At 39.1% G+C, this 20840-nt stretch overlaps 1 protein-coding gene across 1 annotated transcript; it reads right to left on the reverse strand.

Annotated features, from left to right (window-relative positions):
• Positions 1–2206: 2206 nt before the first annotated feature.
• Positions 2207–4165, reverse strand: LOC122035352 (probable beta-1,4-xylosyltransferase IRX10). Its single transcript, XM_042594761.1, has 4 exons — positions 3837–4165; positions 3233–3621; positions 2928–3169; positions 2207–2854 (listed from the first exon to the last, which is right to left on the reverse strand). Exons 1-4 carry the CDS (start codon positions 3940–3942, stop codon positions 2335–2337), a joined length of 1257 nt encoding a protein of 418 aa, XP_042450695.1. The 5' UTR covers positions 3943–4165; the 3' UTR covers positions 2207–2334.
• Between the last annotated feature and the right edge of the window lie 16675 nt (positions 4166–20840).

Genomic DNA, 20840 nt, shown 5'->3' on the forward strand with positions numbered 1-20840 from the left:
GTCTTCAGACGATGCTCCCGTTTGGGATGCACGGAAAGGCAAAGTGCCCCGGAGCAACACGTCTCCCGAATGGATCAACACGTCTCCCGAACGGATCAACAGGCAGTTCTTAGAGGAGATCTTACAAGACCCTCTGCACCGTTGGCAATTGGGACGTACAACGGGTCAACCGCCCCCAATGATCATCTGAATCAGTTTGACAATGAAGCTACACTGCACCAGTACACAGACGGAGTGAAGTGCAGAGTCTTCCTCACGACTCTCTCCAGATCAGAGCAGTGCTGGTTCAGAAGGCTGCAGGACGGCTCGATACGAAGCTTCAAGGATTTCTGAGCCATGTTCCAGCACCACTTTACCAGCAGCCGACGTTACCAGAAGACAAGCGTCAGCCTCTTCACCCCTGACCCAAGGAAACACTCCGAACGTACATTCAACGCTTCAATCAAGTGACTATGAACATTCCCTCGGTCTCGTCTGAGGCTATCATGAATTCCTTCACCCAGGGGCTCGTCGAGGGAGATTTTTCCGGTCACTCATCATGAATCGCCCAGGGACTTCGATCATATGCTCAAGAAAGCTAACAAGTATATCAATGTGAAAGAAGCTCATGCGGCTAGAAAAGAGGAGGCACCGATCGAAAATATGGCACCGACTGAATATCAATAAGTAAGTAGTCATCTGCTGCCCAAGGGACCAAAGGCTTAAGGAGTACAACAGTATCAAATAATATATTTGAAAGTAGTGTAATAAATTAATTTAAAATTTAATGCACATGAATGAAAGATAATAATATTGAATAATATATTTGAAAGTAGTTATGTGATATAAGAGTGTTTTATTATTATTATTATTATTATTTATTTATTTTGTCTCTGGTTTTTAATAAGTTATTATCATAAATAAATATTATTTTTTTTAAAAAAAAAATCTACACTTTTATTTTTCAACGTCATCAAATGTCCATGACGCGGAGAAGAAGAATCTCTGCGTCCCAAGTACAGATTCCCTGCCTCCATGCTTCTCAAGGAGACGGAAAAAGAACAGGAAAATGCGTAGGCACTTCTTCGACATCCTCTTGCAATTTACTTCATCTGTCAAATCTGAGAGAGGTATCAGTATCTCCTTGCCGCCCCCCTCGAATCTACTTTTATAATCAGATCATAATTTTTAAACAGTATTACTGATGTTGTCAACCACAATGGTCCAACTTGAAGCTTCTCACTCGTTTCCCAGCCATGCAACAGTGCGCTGGATGAAAGGCAGCGAAATCCCTATTTTATTGAGTATCCAAATCAGCTGCAGTTTCTTAAGCCATGAGACAACATCTCGGTCCAATTTCGATGCACTTTACTAGCTGAGACAGACGCGGTTTATGAATCTATATAAATAAGCTAGTTGCTGCTTTAGTCTTCCATGTCCATTGCTTGAAGTCAGCCATGGAGCTCCAAGCCGGTCGGTATTCCCCTGCCAAAGCAGCGTGGAACCAGGTACAGGTCGCCTTCTTTGTGATGAGGAAAAGCTTCGCCTGGAAGCAGCGGCAGCTGCTATCGGAGATCAAGCTCCTCGGCAAAGCCCTCGGTGACTTCGTGTTCGGAACGCGGCCGGAGAGGCCTCTGTTTGGGCCGCGCGAGTACGAGTTCTCCTGCAGCAACACCCCCAACTACCCCATTGTTTGCGGCCGCCGCCGCCGCTCCAAGGCCGGCAAGCGCCGCAGTGGCTACTTGCTTCCCTGCTTGCATGGCTCCGTGGCGGCGGCGGAGCCCGAGGAGTACTTCTGGAACTCCTCGCCGCGGCGGGCCACCGTGATTTTCCCAGCGGCTGCCAAATCGGTCCTCTTCTCCCCGCTGGCGTCGCCGGCGGCCTTCGCGGTCCGCATCTCTAACTACTCGTCCGACGACGAGTACCTCGGCCGGAGCGCGAAGGTGGACGACGAGGCGGAGGAATTCATCAGGAAATTCTACGAGCAACTGCGCGTCCAGAGCCGCATGGCCTTGCTTCATTACCAGGAGAAGGAGTTCCAGGAGACGCTTGCAAGAGGCCTATGAAACTGATCGACACTGGTGGAGCTGTTCATATCTATAAATAAATAGATCATAATTAAGGTTGCATGTAAATTTGGATTGCGCCTGGTTTCTCTCTTTTTAGTTAGGGAAGTTGGGAAGGTTTGTTGTATGCATAGTAGTGGTTTCAACATCACTCATGCCTCTGCTTTTACTACAATGTCCATTAAAAGGTCTCTAGTCTACAGCCATGTGTAAAAATGAAATCATGTGTATATATATATATATCTATTGTGCTGCCACTACAAGGCACAGATGGCCATGTAAGCTAATGCTACTGGTTCCAAGGATAAGTGTCCTCCACTGGACCTGCACTCCAGTCCAAAACCTTTTCCCCAGGCTTTAAGTACACACTGCTTCCATGCGGAAGTTTCCGGGCAAGACCATTCAGCACCTGATGGAAAGCATCTCCTGGTAGCGAAGGCTGTGAGAAAGACAGAGACAGCTTAATCAAAGGATTCGCCAGCAATCTCTGTTTCCTCAGTATATCCTCTGATGGCATTGAAGTCAGTATCGTATCCAACTTTACGATATCCTTCTCGGCTACAAATACCGCAATATCCGTCCACGGAATTGTGTCAGCGAAAGGCAGCTCAATGCCGTCGGCTATGATCACGGGAATGCAGCCAAACACCACTGCCTCCACCAATCTCGGACTCCAGGGTGCCCAACCCAAGGGGCACAGGCAAAAGACTGCGCGTTGCATGTCTTCGTAGTAAGTCGATGGATGCTCGGTCGAGATGTCAAAGATGGGATTGTTCTTGAAGTTCAACCATAACGATGTTCGAACGCCCCTGTAGAATGTAAATCGAGTGAAGATATATCGTTATCGCACGATCAAAGCCAAGCTCAAAACGAGCTATATACCTCGCGTAGTAACACCCCTCGGGATCATTCACACTGTCGTGAAGCAGGCCGCGAAAGTAAATGAAGATGGAGCGGGGAATGTCCGGAGGAAGCAAATGCGCATGCATTCTCTTAGCGGAGGCATATGGAGGAATGACAATTGATCCTTCCTTCAAGCAGACATGGTTCTTCTGTCCAAAAGTTTGAACCAACGTGGCACGTCGAAGCAAAGGGAGTATTCCACGCTTGATCGCAATTTCTCCCTGCCGTGGCAAAAGTGATCAGACAGTGCTGCTTTAGTACAAACTGTACTCTCAACTAATTACCTGGTAATGGAAGCATGCCCCAAAATCATGTGGGACAACGAAGAAGTGATCTGCTCCTTCTGTTCTGTTCCAGTAAGGCCATTCTGAGGCAACTAGCTGCACCGCGCTCCTCATCATTCTTGGAGATTGGAAGGGCAGAGGAAGGCCTTGCTTAGTCAAGTCACAGGTTGGGTAAACTGGGACATAAAACCAATCTGCTTCCTCGGGAACAAGTGTTCGAACAGGACTCGATAACAAGAACCGGTGCATGAAAATCTCTGCAGCAAACATGTGAGTCAGGCATCTAGGGTCCTTCTTCACCCTGTCCACGTTGTACTTGCTAGGCAATTCGTAGACAAACACCTTCAATCTTCCAACAGGGTCGTCCTCTAACGCCTCACTCGCACTTCCTGCGTGTTTCTGTGTCTCTTAGGCATGCTTATGAACAAATACTATCTATATAATTATAAGTTCAGTTAAAGCTGTTAGAAAATAACAAGCAGTTAGTCTCATGAACACCATTAGTCAAAAAGCAGAGATTTTCCATGAAACCTCATGAAGCTATAAAAATTTGAAAAGATCCAGAGAAGAGAAGGCATAATCGCATCTAAGCTCAAGAAGTCACCTCGAAATCGGAGCACTTGCCGATTCTGCTCCACACCCACGCCGTCAATTTCCGAGGCTAAGCTGCAGAAAACGAGAATCGCAAAGACCCAGATCCCCTTCTCCATAATCAGAAGAAGTAAACGAGAAGGCAGTAGCTGCTTCCTTCTTAGAGCAGGAGAGGAGAGGAGAGAGGTATTCGTGGGATGGGAATTTCGTCTCTTGCTTGCTTGTATGGATTGAACAGCTATTTTTCACTGGGGAAGTTGAAAATTGACGCGAAGTGGCGCCGACAAAATTGAGAGTGGAGGCTTGTGAGAGAAGCAGTTGGAATGTTCAATCGAGGGCCTCCCCTCCTGCGGTGCTGCCTTTTTTTTACTTTGTCAAAGTGACAGAGACAACAGGAGGAGAGAGTCATTAATAAATCTACGAGGTGGGCTGGCCGTGCACCCCACCATATGCAAACGACGAGGATGCAGAACTCTCGCGCTGTTTGATTGCATGCAGTGGCCAAGGGACAGACATGGCTGCAGGGCCACCTCGGGTAGGTAACCTCAATGATATGTCACATGGAGGGGCATCGGAGAGCAACCTGCAGCTCCTATCTGCACCCAGTGTGTTGGGGGAAAGTCCTCTCTGCCATCGCCGTGAATTTCGTGCCAGACACGATAGAGTGAGTTCCTGGAGGGCATCAGGTTGGAGGAAGGGATGCATCCATCTTGCTAACCAATATTGGATCGATCAAGTAGGTCGATCTAATTGGATCAGGTGCTCTGACTATTTCGATCACTCTTTGGTGTGTCCACAGTCAAACTCCTTTAGTAGATTAGGGCATTTATAATGGAAGATTTATAACATATAATTTATACTATAAATCTTTCAATATAAACCTCTCCTCCACTTCGTTGACGGCCTACTTTGGTTCCGCTCGGTGCGTTAGGCATAGCAGGTTTGATTGGTTCTGGAATATTGTGCTTTCAGTCTCATTCTTTCAGATTCCCTTACGTTATCGAGCTTAAGTAATTGGAAAGATTAAATCTTGTGTTTGTGTAATTTGAGAAGTTTAAGTTTTGCGTATGGGCGTTCGAACATTTGGATAATTGACTATCCAAGTTCGTTTGCTCTGCGCTTTTGAGTAATAGGTTATCTTCGTTTTATCCACTGAGGAAGGTTAACTTAAACATCTTCACTTGCAGTAATAAATTCGATCATGCCATTAATATACTTGTTGAGTTCATCAGATATTGAATGTTCAATATCTAATCTGATATAGTTACCATATGTTTCCGCATCATTCTACTTTGGATATGTCTCCACCGTGATTCTCTACTTACTATTTCCATTATATGCATGCGTTGTTTAAATGAGAAAGTTAATCAAATTAATTTATCATGTTTCTTATTTATGTCTCTCACATCCGATTAAAGAAATTGGTCATTGTGAGTTATCATATTGCGGTTGATCCTGTCTGAAATCGGTGAAGGTAGTGAGCTGGGACGTGACTCTGCTGTCGACTCGACGAAGACTCTGTGTTGTCTTGCAACACAAGGAGTGTTAGTGTCGGATTAGGGAAGGGGTCCTCAGCGTTGACTCTCCAACGCTCAAATCAGTGCTCGGTCTCAAAGAGGGAAGTAGTAAACTGTAGCGAATGACGTATATAAATAAGAAGCATCACATACCTCTGCTTGTAGATATAGACCCCTTTTATAGTATCGCTGTTGCGTTGTGCACGCATCTCAAAGCATTAACATGTTTCCCAAAACTTTTCTAAGGACATACCATAAAGTGCCTCTGACACCTTTCCTCAAATGAGCCTGCAAATTATTGTGAGTTGACAGGCTAGAAGCTTTTAAAGGACGATTTTCCGGTGGGATATTCTCTGTCCTTTTCAGCACAAATTTCCAAAAGGATACGGTATGACAGGTATCTAAGTTCCGCTATAGGCTGATTGATGACCACTTGATCGGTATATCGCCAACTCGGCCGTATAGAATGCAGCTACTGACATGTTCCTCCCTCGACTTTCATGTTGTCGGAGAGGTGCACTATGTCCGATCGGCCCAGACCAATCGGTAAAGACGGTGGGTCGGGTAACTTAGTATTTGACTCTCAACCTCATCTACAAGTTACAGAGGACGACTGATCGGACAGTCTGGTTGGCCCTTCGCATTCGACTGGCACTGCGATCCCGCTCGGCCAACACTGCCTGGTCTGCAGTCTTTAGGTCCGTCCGACTCTCTGACTTCCATGTCAACCAGTCTTCACTGTTTTGACCCACTTTTTAGGGGGCCATCTTTATCACCATATCAGCGAAATAAATGTCTTGATTCATATTGGCATTTCATAGTCTACTAGAACCTTGGTTTGAAATATATAAGGTATTTTACAGTTAACATACTAGTGGCAAATGTGGTTTATGAGTATTTCTCATATTGCATATTTTAGCACTTTACCCACCCACTGCTAATAAAATTACCATTTATCTACCTCGTGTGTTTTTATCCATTTGTAGCTTTAAAGGTCGTATCACTAACATTCTATCGCTTTCCACATGTAATGATTATATTTGTTCACCAGATGTTTCCATTGTGGTTTTTTCAACTTATCATTTTTTTCACCTGTATTTATCATTTTAACTCTTTATCTTTGTAATTTATTAATTTCTTGTAAAATATAAAAGGCCAACTCTTGAAAGAACCAGTGATTGTAGCATATTGGTAATTTTAAAAAGATGTTAAGCATAGGTAGATAATGTCCCGAGAAACATCACAGGTGTTCGAAGAATGATTCTAACCACAAGCAGGTAATTTTTAATTATAATCATGTTGAAGATTAATGAATGCCCGGATGATTAAGATTGGTCACCTAAAGTTAAATATATACTAATCAAACGTTACTTATCTGAGTTTGATATTTTTTAGTGGAAATTTTCATTCCATCCCCTAAGGTTTGTACTTTTTTCCTTTGTTTTATAAATGCTCCCAGAAGTTTAATATGCCAAAGTATCCCAAAGTTTGCAAACTCTTGTCAATTTCCCCCTTACAACTGACATAATTAAGTTACACGATGAAATTATGACATGGCAGTTTTCAAATCAAATTAAAAGATGCTGCCACATTATCCATTGAGTAATTTAACAGTGTTTGCTTAAGGGTAAAATGATAAAGGTTTTCAAACTCAGGGAATCATTTTGATGATTTAACAAAAAAAAAAAAAAAAATGTTGAACCAGATAATATTAAACTTGGGGTGATTGGCCCGACCCTGTGGAAGTTTTCGACCGGTCGCTAGGATAACTTGGGAAGTGCTCGCGACAGGTGACTCAGAAGCCCAGCATCTTGTGGTTACGTGACCCATTTAAAGGAAAAATTCCTGCAAATGTATAGTAGCTGACGATCGAACCGTGGGTGTCTGAGTGACAACTTGACGCCTTTCTGCTGCACCATAGCCCCGGGCAAAGAGGGTGAAAATGAAAATTTCCCTTTTTTTAATATGAGAGTCATTTTTTTGATTAGTGGTTTAACTGGTGAACTTTCGTTGATTCTTTTTTGGGATAATTCCTAATTTAGTCCCTCATTATTTGATGTAGTTTTGATTTTGTCCCTAATTTTTCAATTGATCAAATTTAGTCCTCCAATTTTTGAACGTTTTCCTAAATCAATCCTTTCGTCCAAATCTCTGTTAAAATATACGGGAAGACTTATTTAACCAGTGGAAATGACCCGTTGCTTTTATTCTTGCGCTATTTCCCTAATCCTGACATTGATTGAGTTCGAGATTTAGAAACTTGTTTCCTTTGTTGGTTTATAAGCTGCGAAGAAGAAGCACTGACCGTATCGAAAGTCTTTGTTGATTGTTCTGAGATAATGATCGGAAGGATTGCGCAGAGAAGGGCAGGCGAAAACGTTAGAAGCAAAGAACTGGAGAAAAGTTTGAGCAAGGCTGAATTTCCATAGGTCGAAAGAGAGAATTCAAGTCTTAATTGAGCTTTGAGATTGAGTTGGTACCTCGGCAGCCGCCGGAGCAGGGCCGAAGAAGACGGTGCTGCCATAGGCGAGGAGGCAGAGGCGATCGAAGAGGTCGAACACCTCGCTGCCGGGCTGGTGGACGGCGGCGACGACCGTCATCCTCTCGCGGCGGGCGAGGTGCGCGATCTAGTGGACGACGTGATAGGCGGCGGCGCTGTCGAGGCCGTTGGTGGGCTCGTCGAGGAAGAGGAGCGGCGACCGGGTGAGGAGCTCGACGCAGATTCTGATGCGATGTCGCTGACCGCCGCTGATGCCTTTGACGTGCCACCCGCCGATTCTAGTGTCCATGGCGGCCGCCTATTGGTTAGTCCTAGGAAGATCGTACCGGTTCCACTGTACAAAAATTTTGTACAAGTGTTGAACTTTTCCAAAATAACCTATTGTGTTCTTTAGAAGTTAAATTAGGAATCACAAACGGAACTTAATATTATTGTTTCCAAATTTAACTTATCTGTTCTTAATGGTTTAAACTTGGATCGTAAGCGGAACTTAACACTATTGATCCAAATCCACCTACGTTATAAATTCAATTAAATATTAATTTCCAAAATTGGCTTCCAGGACTGCATGGCGAGGCACATGACCTTCTTGGGTATGGAAGCATCCACCACCGCCTAGACAAAGTCTTTTAAGGAAAGCTAATATTTAATTTCCTTATATAACTTTAGGTTTAACCAAAAAGAACAATCAAATCACAAATTCAAAAAACAAAGAAAAACACAAAAAACGAATTACTAATTCGAAAAACTAGATCTAATGCCACTTGTGTTTGGAATTTATACAAAAAAAAACTAGCATTATGCGGAAAACAATTGCTCATTATACCTTTTCTTTGTATGCTAATAACCTCGAGATCTTCTGCCATATTCCTCGCCTCGCCTTGGATGTCGTGTGGGCGGCGATCCTCCAAGATGAACACCACCCAAAACCTTCTTCCTCCTCCTCTAGAATTCGACCACCACCACCACCAAGGAGCAAAAGAGAGCAAAGGGAAAAGAGAGGGAGAGAGGGGTCGGCCACCAAGAGGAACTCTACCAAGAGAATAAGAATTGTGTCACATGAGGCCTCCTCTCCTCTTCTTTTATATTACTTGCCCAAGGCAAATAAAGGAAGAATTTTTACAAAAATTAAAATCTTCCTCTAGTTTTTCCTTTTTCCTTTTTATTTTTCCTTTTCTTTCCTCTTGATTGAATTAATCACCAAATCAATGATTGACTTGATTTAATCTTGGTCGACCCCTTGCTTGGGCACCAAGCTGTTGGGTTTTTCGGGCCGCGAAAATCGCTTTTTCGCGTCGCGGAAACCCCGAATCACCCTAGCCAACGGATCTCGTGCGAAGAAAAGATTTCAAAACTAAATTACGAGTACGAGTTTCTACTTAGATCTACTCCTAGATCTACATGAAACGAGTTATACCTTTGAAGCGAAGCCCTTCGCATTCCCGCTCGTCCAAACGGTGCCGGATCTCAAGAGTATCAAGATAGATACTCCTCTAGAAGTATCCACACGAACACGTAGGTGGAGAAAACCACAAAAAAAAATGTGTGCTAGCACCTATGTGTGGTTCGGCCAAGTTGAGGAGGAGAGGGAGAGAGCTCCAAGAGGAAGAAGAAGGGAGTTACCACACTTGAATGAAAATCAATATTCATTCCCCCTAAAAGTGGCCGACCACTTCAAGGCATGTAACTCCCATGGAATATCAAGAGTCAAGTCTCTTGATCTCCTCCATGAGGTGGCATTTGGTCAAGTCAAACTTGATCAAATGAAGAAGCCTTGATGATGTGGCATTGGTCAAGTCAAAGTCAAGTCAAAACTTGACTCTTCATCTTCCTACTTAAGTCAAGTCAAACTTGACCATTTCTCTCCCTTGGTTGATCTAATCTAACCATTGGTTCAAGTCAATTTTAATTTAATGAATCTCCATTCATTGAATTAAATTAATTAAATGAGTCTAAGTCCAAATTAGACTCACTTAACACATGAACCAAATTGAGTCCAACTCAATTAGCCTACTTTGGATTACTCTTAATCCAATTTGGTTCATCATATGAACCTAATCATTTAGGTTCATCAAATGAACCTAATGTCCATCTAATTGCCCTTAGTGTGTGGCCCTATAGGTTCTTGTAACGTTGGCAATACCCCTAAACCCATTTAGGAACATAAGTAATGAGCGGTATCTAGCAACACATCATTACTACCCAAGTTACAAAAATATTAATATCCAACATCACCTTGTGACTACTAATTGTAACTCCTCACAAAATATGACAAGTGTCCTTCTATCCTAGACATCTAGATTGATCAATGTGAGACATAGACCGTGGCATCCTCTAATCAATCTAAATCTTGAACTCCAAGTAGACTCACTCAATCAAATGAGCTCAATATCCTATATTGACTCATTTGGGCATGACCATGCACTTCGTGGTCTCGCTCTATCAAGAATATTGATGTCGCTCCCGTCATATAGGAGGGATAGATCCCATCTACATCACTCACATCCCTCTGCATAATTCGTTACATACCCAGTAATCGCCTTTATAGTCCACCCAGTTACGGGTGACGTTTGACGAAACCAAAGTACATAACTCTTTATGTAGGGATCCATGGTGACTTCAGGTCTAAGGACTAGTAGTCATACTAATAGCCACATGAGAAAGTATATGACACTCATATAACGATCCATGATACTTTCTCATGGCGGGTCATTCAGTATACATTCTCCAATGCATACCCATGTGTCAACTTGATATCTCTATATACATGACTTGTGAGATCAAGTCATCGAGTTGACCTACATGCTAGTCTTATTGCATTAACATTGTCCCTGAATGTTAATACTCGACTAGGAATGATTAAGAGTAGTGTTCCCTATATCATCTCACTATCGGTTCAACTAACCGATTGATATAGGCGAGAACCGTCTACTCAAGGACGTTATTATACTTAGTTTATTTGGCACCAATACAAGTAAGTATAATAACCAAAAACCAAATGCCTTTATTTATATAGAATATGATACAACAAGTCCAAAATACAATCATCAAATGATTGGCTCTAGGGCTCTAGCTAACACAAGCAAGGGTGGCCGGTCACTTATAGGAAGGAATAATAAATCTTTTTTATAAAATTTTACAAGAATAAATCCTCTTATAAAATTTTACAAACTCTCTTTCCTAAAGTGGATGTTAAAAAGGAAAATTTAAAAAATTAAAACCATATTTTAAAATTTAAAACTCCTCTTCAAAAATTTCCTTTTTTTAACATGAATAGAAAATTTTAATTTTAAAACTTCTCTTCCTTTTTTTCTAAAATTATGAGGATGGTTAAAAAAGGAAAGTTTTAAAATTTTTAAAACTCTCTATTAAACCATGTGGCCTAATTCAAATAAGGAAAGTTTTTAAAATTAAAATATTTCTTTTAAAACTTATAGTTTTCTACAAAGAGAAGATTCTAAAAATTCAAAACACCCCTCCTATTTGAATTTATTATGGTCGACCCCTACTTGCTTAGTCACCAAGCAAGAGGGTCGGCCCTCTTAAGGAGATGGTGGTCGACCATTGCTTGGTCACCAAGCAATGGGCCGACCTCCTTTCTTGGACACCAAGAAAGAATTTTAATGAGTGGTTTATAAGGCACTAATGAGGCTACGACAGGACCTAGAGGAGAAATTGGTTTTGACCTTCCGATGAGCTTGAGTATCCCGTGTTCGCCCCGAACACATAACTCAAGTTCATCAACAATAACTCATTCCACTAGAGAGTTATTGTTGCACTACCGCACCAATCCCAAATTACATTATGAGCTCCTTCTTACCATGAGTGTGTTAGTCTCCCTGTGTTTAAGATAACGAATGCCCACTAATTAAGTAAATTACTGACAACTCACTTAATTAATATCTAGCTCCAAGAGTAGCACCACTCAACTTCATTGTCATGTCGGACTAAGTCCACCTGCAGGGTTTTGTTGGTTGCTACTCGGAAAGCCTAGAGGTTCCACTGTACAAAAATTTTGTACAAAGATCTGAACCTTTTCCTAGCTACCATGTGTTCTTTTAAATTAAATTTTGGATCGCCTGCGGAACTTAACACGTTTGATCCAAAACTTAATCTATTTGTTCTTTTAGGTTTTGACTTGGATCTCCTGCGGAACTTAACACGTTCGACCCAAATCACCTTAAGTTATTAATTCCATTAAATATTAATTTTCATAATTGGTTCCCAGTACTGACGTGGCGAGGCACATGACCTTCTTGGATATGGGAGCAACCACCACCGACTAGACAAAACCTTTTATAGAAATATAATATTTAATTTCCTAAAATAACTTTAGGTTAACCGAAAAGAACAATCAAATCACAAGGAAAAATAAAACAAAAGAACACAACTTCGAAAAACATATTCGAAATACTAGAACGTAAGCCTCTTGTATTTAGTATTATTTCCATAAATAACTAGTATGATGCGGAAAAGGAAAAACTACTAGTTATACCTTCTAGAAAGACCTCTTGATCTTCTACCGTATTCCTCTTCTAACCTCAGACGTTGTGTGGGAAACGATCTTCCGAGATGAGAAAACCACCAACCACCTTCTTCTCCTCCAAGCTAGGTTCGACCACAATAAGGAAGCTTCACCAAGGAAGAAAATCAAAACACCAACCAAGCTCCAAGAGATGCTAGCTTTCTCTCCTTCTTCTTCTTCTTCTCCAAGTAGTATCCGACCACCACAAGAGCTCCAAGGGGGAGAGAGAGGTTCGGCCACCACAAGAGGAAGAGAGGGAGAGGATGATAATGATGGCCGGCCACACCAAGGAACAAAAGAGGGAGAGAAATAATAGAGGTTGTTTTCCATGAAGGCACCCCTACCCCTTCTTTTATATTCCTTGGCTTTGGCAAATAAGTAAATTTATTTATAATAAAATTTCCTTAACTTTCCTTGACAACAATTAATTAAGAAAAAATTAAATAAATTTTCCTAATTAATTGTATGTGGCCGGCCACCTCATGTAGAGCAATTAGGATAATTTTAATCAACAATTAAAACTTCTTTTTTTTGTCTTTGGAAATTTTTAAAAAATAAAATTTCCTTTTAAAATCCCTTTATGGTTGATAAAAAGAAATTTCTATAATTTTAATTTTCAACATGTGAATAATTTTTCAGAAAGAAAAAATAAAATATCTTTCCAATCTACAAATAAGGAAAGAGATCTAATCTCTTTCTTTTAATCTTTTTGTAGATCTTTTTAAAGAGAAATATTTTAATTTTAATTCTCTGTAATAAATTATATCTTCCACATAATAAAAATTAAAATTAAAATTCTTTTTAATTTAATGGGGGCCGGCCACCTAAGCTTGGGTTCAAGCTAGGGCCGGCCACCCATGAACCAAGGCTTGGCCGGCCCTAGCTTGAACCACAAGCTAGCTTGGCCGACCCCTTTCTCATGGGTATGAAGGTGGGTATAGGTGGGTATAGTACTCTATAAATAAGAGGCTACGATAGAGACCGAGAGGAGGAATTGGTTTTGGTCTCCCGATAAAATTAAGCATCCCGTGTTCGCCCCGAACACACAACTTAATTTTATCAATAATAATTCATTCCACTAGAGAACTGTTATTGAACTACCGCACCAATCCAAAATTACATTTTTGGGCTCCTTCTTATTATGAGTGTGTTAGTCTCCCTGTATTTAAGATATCGATGTTGGTTGCTACTCGGAAAACCTAGAGGTTCCACTGTACAAAAATTTTGTACAAAGGTCTGAACCTTTTCCTAGCTACCATGTGTTCTTTTAAATTAAATTTTGGATCGCCTGCGGAACTTAACACGTTTGATCCAAAACTTAATCTATTTGTTCTTTTAGGTTTTGACTTGGATCTCCTGCGGAACTTAACACGTTCGACCCAAATCACCTTAAGTTATTAATTCCATTAAATATTAATTTCCATAATTGATTCCCAGTACTGACGTGGCGAGGCACACGGCCTTCTTGAATATGGGAGCAACCACCACCGACTAGACAAAACCTTTTATAGAAAGCTAATATTTAATTTCCTAAAATAACTTTAGGTTAACCGAAAATAACAATCAAATCACAAGGAAAAGAAAAAAAATAAAAGAACACAACATCGAAAAACATATTCGAAATTCTAGAATCGTAAGCCTCTTGTATTTGGTATTATTTCCATAAATAACTAGTATGATGCAGAAAGAAAAATTACTAGTTATACCTTGTAGAAAAACCTCTTGATCTTCTACCGTATTCCTCTTCTAACCTCGGACGTTGTGTGGGCAACGATCTTCCGAGATGAGAAACCACCAAGCACCTTCTTCTTCTCCTAGCTAGGTTCGGCCAACACAAAGAAGCTTCACCAAGGACGAAGAACAAAACACCAACCAAGCTCCAAGGGATACAAGCTTTCTCTCCTTCTTCTTCTTCTTCTCCAAGTAGTATCCGGCCACCACAAGAACTCCAAGCAAGAGATAAGTTTCGGCCACCAAAAAAGAGGAAGAAAGGAAGAAGATGGCGACCACAATAATTTTCTTCAAGGATGAATAATTTCGGCCACCACCAATGCTCCAAGAGATGCTAGAGATGAGACTTTGCTTTCTCTCCTTCTTCTCCTTCCTTGATCCGGCCACAAACAAAAGCTCCACCAAGAAGATAGGTTTCGGCCAACAAGAGGAGAAGAGAGAAAGGGAAGAGCCGGCCACCACACCAAAGAAAAGAGGGAGAAAAATAATAGAGGTTATTCACAATGAAGGGACCCCTACCCCTTCTTTTATATTCCTTGACTTTGGCAAATAAGGAAATTTATTTATAATAAAATTTCCTTAACTTTCCTTGACAACAATTAATTAAGAAAAAATTAAATAAATTTTCCTAATTAATTGTATGTGGCCGGCCACCTCATGTAGAGCAATTAGGATAATTTTAATCAACAATTAAAACTTCCTTTTTTGTCTTTGGTAATTTTAAAAAATAAAATTTTCTTTTAAAATCCCTTCATGGTTGATAAAAAGAAATTTCTATAATTTTAATTTTCAACATGTGAATAATTTTTCAGAGAGAAAAAATAAAATATCTTTCCAATCTACAAATAAGGAAAGAGATCTAATCTCTTTCTTTTAATCTTTTTGTAGATCTTTTTAAAGAGAGATATTTTAATTTTAATTCTCTGTAATAAATTATATCTTCCACATAATAAAAATTAAAATTAAAATTCTTTTTAATTTAATGGGGGCCGGCCACCTAAGCTTGGGTTCAAGCTAGGGCCGGCCGACCCTAGCTTGAACCACAAGCTAGCTTGGCCGGCCCCTTTCTCATGGGTATGAAGGTGGGTATAGGTGGATATAGTACTCTATAATTAAGAGGCTACGATAGGGACCGAGAGGAGGAATTAGTTTCGGTCTCCCGATAAAATTAAGCATCCCGTGTTCGCCCCGAACACACAACTTAATTTTATCAATAATAATTCATTCCACTAGAGAACTATTATTGAACTACCGCACCAATCCCAAATTACATTTTTTTTGGGCTCCTTCTTATTATGAGTGTGTTAGTATCCCTGTGTTTAAGATATCGAATGTCCACTAATTAAGTGAGTTACTGACAACTCATTTAATTAATATCTTAGTTCAAGAGTAGTACCACTCAACCTTATTATCATGTCGGACTAAGTCCACCTGCAGGGTTTAACATGACAATCCTTATGAGCTCCTCTTGAGGACATTATCAACCTAGTATCTCTAGGACACAGTTTCCTTTTATAATCAACAACACACACTATAAGTGATAACATTTCCCAACTTATCGGGCTTATTGATTTATCGAACTAAATCTCACCCATTGATAAATTAAAGAAATAAATATCAAATATATGTGCTTGTTATTATATTAGGATTAAGAGCACACACTTCCATAATAACCGAGGTCTTTGTTTCTTTATAAAGTCAGTATAAAAGAAACGACCTCAAATGGTCCTACTCAATACACTCTGAGTATACTAGTGTAATTATACAGTCAAGATAAACTGATATCTAATTACACTACGACCTTCCAATGGTTTGTTCCTTTCCATTATGGTCGTGAGCTACTGTTTATAATTTATAAGATACTGATAACATGATCCTCTGTGTGTGACACCACACACCATGTTATCTACAATATAAATTAATTGAACAACTACATTTATCACAAATGTAGACATTTGACCAATGTGATTCTTATTTCTAGATAAATGTTTATACCAAAAGCTAGGCTTTTAGTATACACTCTAACAATCGAATGTCCACTAATTAAGTGAGTTACTGACAACTCATTTAATTAATATCTTAGTCCAAGAGTAGTACCACTCAACCTTATTATCATGTCGGACTAAGTCCACCTGCAGGGTTTAACATGACAATCCTTATGAGCTCCTCTTGAGGACATTATCAACCTAGTATCTCTAGGACACAGTTTCCTTCTATAATCAACAACACACACTATAAGTGATACCATGTCCCAACTTATCAGGCTTATTGATTCATCGAACTAAATCTCATCCATTGATAAATTAAAGAAATAAATATCAAATAGATATGCTTGTTATTATATTAGGATTAAGAGCACACACTTCCATAATAACCGAGGTCTTTGTTTCTTTATAAAGTCAGTATAAAAGAAACGACCTCAAATGGTCCTACTCAATACACTCTAAGTGTACTAGTGTAATTATATAGTCAAGATAAACTAATTCCTAATTACACTACGACCTTCCAATGGTTTGTTCCTTTCCATTTTGGTCGTGAGCTACTGTTTATAATTTATAAGGTACTGATAACATCATCTTCTATATGTGACACCACATACTATGCTATCTACAATATAAATTAATTGAACAACTACAAACAAATGTAGATAAATTGACCAAATGTGATTCTTTATTTAACATAAATGTTTACAAAAGCTTAGGCTTTCAGTATACACTCCAACAGGTTTAACATGACAATCCTTATGAGCTCCTCTTGGAGACATTCTCAACCTAGATAACTAGGGCACGATTTCCTTCTATAATCAACAACACACACTATAAGTAATATCATTTCCCAACTTATCGGACCTATTGATTTATCAAGCTAAATCTCACTCTTTGATAAGTTAAAAGAATAAATACTAAATATAGGTGCTTGTTATTATATTAGGATTAAGAGCACACACTTCCATAATAACTAAGGTCTAGTTTTTTTATTAAGTCGGTATAAAAAGAACTTACCTAAAATGGTCCTACTCAATACACTTAGAGTGTACTAGTGTAATTTATTAGTCAAGATAAACTAATACCTAATTACACTACGACTATTCCAATGGTTTGTTCCTTTCCATCTTAGTCGTGAGCAACTGTTTATAATTTATAAAGAGTTGATAATATGATCTTCTGTGTGTGACACCGCACACCATGTTATCTACTTTATAAATTAATTGAACAACTATATTCAACAAATAAATATAGACATTTGACCAATGTGATTCTATTATTTCAAAAATAAATGCTTACAAAAGCTAGGTTTTTAGTATACACTCTTAACACCGCCAATCCCATCTCCCTCATCGTCGCCTCCACCCTCGCCCGCTTCGCAGGCGTCGACATGGAGTCCGGCAGCTGGAGCTGCGCCAAGTAGCAGACGACCTCCCTCATCGTCAGCGTCGTCATCAGCACATCGTCTTGGTTCACATAAGCCGACGTTCCAAAGGCAAGCTTCTGTTTCCGGCCATTGATCAAGATATTTCCAAAGGCCTCCTCACAGATGAATGATAAGCTTGACGAAACTAAAATAACAAAGAGAAAATGGTGGAAGGAGAGGGGAGACCTGTTGAAGGGTGAAATGGTATCAGAGAGGAGAATGAATGGCAACAGCAGTAAGAATATGCTACCTCTCTCGAAATCGTTGAACAAGGCCATCATTGAACAAGGAGTGAGTATCTCCTTCTAGGTCATCTCCAGAATGGAGAAATAACGCAACAATAAAAGTAAGATATAGGTCACTTCCACTGGTTAAACAAGTCTTCCCGTCTATTTTAACGGGGATTTAGATGGAAGGATCAATTTGGGAAAACGTTCGAAAATTGGAGGACTAAATTTGGTCAATTGAAAAATTATGAATGAAATCAGTACCACGTCAAATAATGAGGGACTAAATTGAGAATTAACCCATTCTTTTTTAATAAACTAATTCAAGAAGGGAATACGTATTAACAATAGCTGAAGGAATCTCTGTTTCATATATTTAATATGCTCACATTTCTCATGTGTTTTTTTTTTTCCTTTTTCTATTGTTTTAACCCAGAAATGTCTATGTTGTCTCACATATTTAACTTCCAAAGGTATATTTCAGGCATGACGAATGGACCACTTAATGAGCAGATTTTGGTGGATGAACTTCTTAAGCTCACTAGTACACGACATAGCATAGAGAGTATCCTTATATTTCTGTTGGTATACACCCATTTGGAAAGTGGTTTGCTTTAACATTATAATGTCTGTGATGATTGGAAAATCTTCAGACTTTAGAACTTTTTACTGAATTACTTAGAATTTGCGCTACAGATGATCACTAAAAAAATAGTACATATCGTCATCAATATTATTTAATTATGAATATAGATGTGCTATACAGAGATGAGCTATCAACAGTCTTTAATACTTTAATACTCATGTCATGTTTTGGTATGACAAGCAAAAATAGTGTAGAAGGATCAGTCATAATGCATAAGTAAAGTTGCCAACATTCTGTCTAGGTTGGCTTCAGGACCACCAGTTGGGAAAGCTGTATCTATGTGTGACTTCCTTTAGGGTTCATATCAGACAGATATCTAATTCAACTTTCTTTTTGTATGATTTTTTTTCTTGATGCTTTTTCAGGCAGCTGTTTGTATATATCTATAATTTTGTCATGCTATTGGGTTCCAATATTTGCATTACTTCGTTTATGTTTGAATAGGTTGCTCATATTCTTCTAGATCGCAGAAGATACTATGAGCAAGCCAATTAAGAAAAATGCTAGCCAAGATTTATTCTGTATATATGGTAAGTGGTCCTCACTCCTCACTTTAACTTGAAGCCTTTATTATAGAAAAAAACTATTATTCAGCATGTAATAGAAACAATACAATCTTGCTTCAATTGTGATTGCAAGTTCTTGATTACTTTTTCTCATTTGTGCATTATCATGACAATACTGATTAGCATTGACTTTTTTTTTTCATGTTCTGTCTGCTTCTACTTGTTGAGAGCATTATCATATGCATGGCCTTTATATCAAAAATCACATCTGTATTAAAATTACTCATCCATCGTAGGACTTGTTGAATTGGCTTAACTTTAATAGCTTTGTCACATTGGTGTATCTCCCATAGAAACAAAGCAAAGCAGGTTGTGGAAATGTGGCTACTTCAATTTTATTTGGCTTCAAGAGATCAAAGAATATCTTTTCTCTTTATAGCGAATGATATTCTTCAAAATAGCCGGAGGAAGGGTTTATCAAGGAATATTGGAAGGTTCTTCCCAATGTCCTCAACAGTATTCTTGAAACTGGAGATGATGTTGAAAAACACACTGTCGATAGATTGGTAAGTGAAGATAAGAGATTTCTCTCTTCTTTTTTTCCCTCTCCCTGAAAGTTAATTTGCTGTTCATATTTTAAGATGCTACAATTTTGTAAATCATTCTAAATTTGTATTCACACTCTTTTGCACTTTTCTTTTATTGTCTTGTGCAATGGAAATTTAACATCTCATATTTGTTTTCCAAGCCTTGTGATAATTGAGATATGGTTCTTACTTTATCTAAGAACGTGCTAGTTTTAGCAAGTGTAAAACAACTTTCAGGTGAAAATTGCTATCAGACAACATGGAGGAAGAAGTATCATCAGTGTGTTAGATCTCATTCATCTCAAAATTCCTTTTGTGAAAGGTAACTTCTTTTATTCAAAGTTTCTGCTTTTTAGAGAATCACATGGAGTCTCTAAAATTTAAAAATATTTTTTTGAGCATTTTAAATTGCAAGAATTGGTGCTGTAATTTAAAGAAGAGGTTGATTTTTGGCTCTATGGTTAGGCAATTTGGCATTCTTTTGAGATGTGATGAGCTCATTTTGGCTAGCTTAGGGTGAAATTAGGGGGTTTGTGAACTCAAGTTCAACTACAATTTAATGGGAGAGGTACCAAGTTTACATGATAGTTTCACTTATTTGAACTTACAATATGAAGTGTGCATGTTTGCTATAGGGTTTCCAATGTCATTGGTCTCTTTAGTTTAGTGGCAAAATGAGGCTAGAGAAGAAGGATGCAGTGGAAGGTGAGGGCATCATCAATGACCTCTGTTGGTTGCTACTCGGAAAACCTAGAGGTTCCACTGTACAAAAATTTTGTACAAAGGTCTGAACCTTTTCCTAGCTACCATGTGTTCTTTTAAATTAAATTTTGGATCGCCTGCGGAAGTTAACACGTTTGATCCAAAACTTAATCTATTCGTTCTTTTAGGTTTTGACTTGGGTCTCCTGCGGAACTTAACACGTTCGACCCAAATTACCTTAAGTTATTAATTTCATTAAATATTAATTTCCATAATCGGTTCCTAGTACTGACATGGCGAGGCACATGACCTTCTTGGATATGGAAGCAACCACCACCGACTAGATAAAACCTTTTATAGAAAGCTAATATTTAATTTCCTAAAATAACTTTAGGTTAACTGAAAAGAACAATCAAATCACAAGGAAAAGAAAAAACAAAAGAACACAACATCGAAAAACATATTCGAAATTCTAGAATCGTAAGCCTCTTGTATTTGGTATTATTTCCAAAAATAACTAGTATGATGCGGAAAGAAAAATTACTAGTTATATCTTTTAGAAAGACCTCTTGATCTTCTACCGTATTCCTCTTCTAACCTCGGACGTTGTGTGGGCAACGATCTTCCGAGATGAGAAACCACCAACCACCTTCTTCTCCTCCTAG

Source organism: Zingiber officinale, chromosome 1A (assembly GCF_018446385.1).
Source record: "Zingiber officinale cultivar Zhangliang chromosome 1A, Zo_v1.1, whole genome shotgun sequence".
Classification (NCBI taxonomy): Eukaryota; Viridiplantae; Streptophyta; class Magnoliopsida; order Zingiberales; family Zingiberaceae; genus Zingiber; species Zingiber officinale.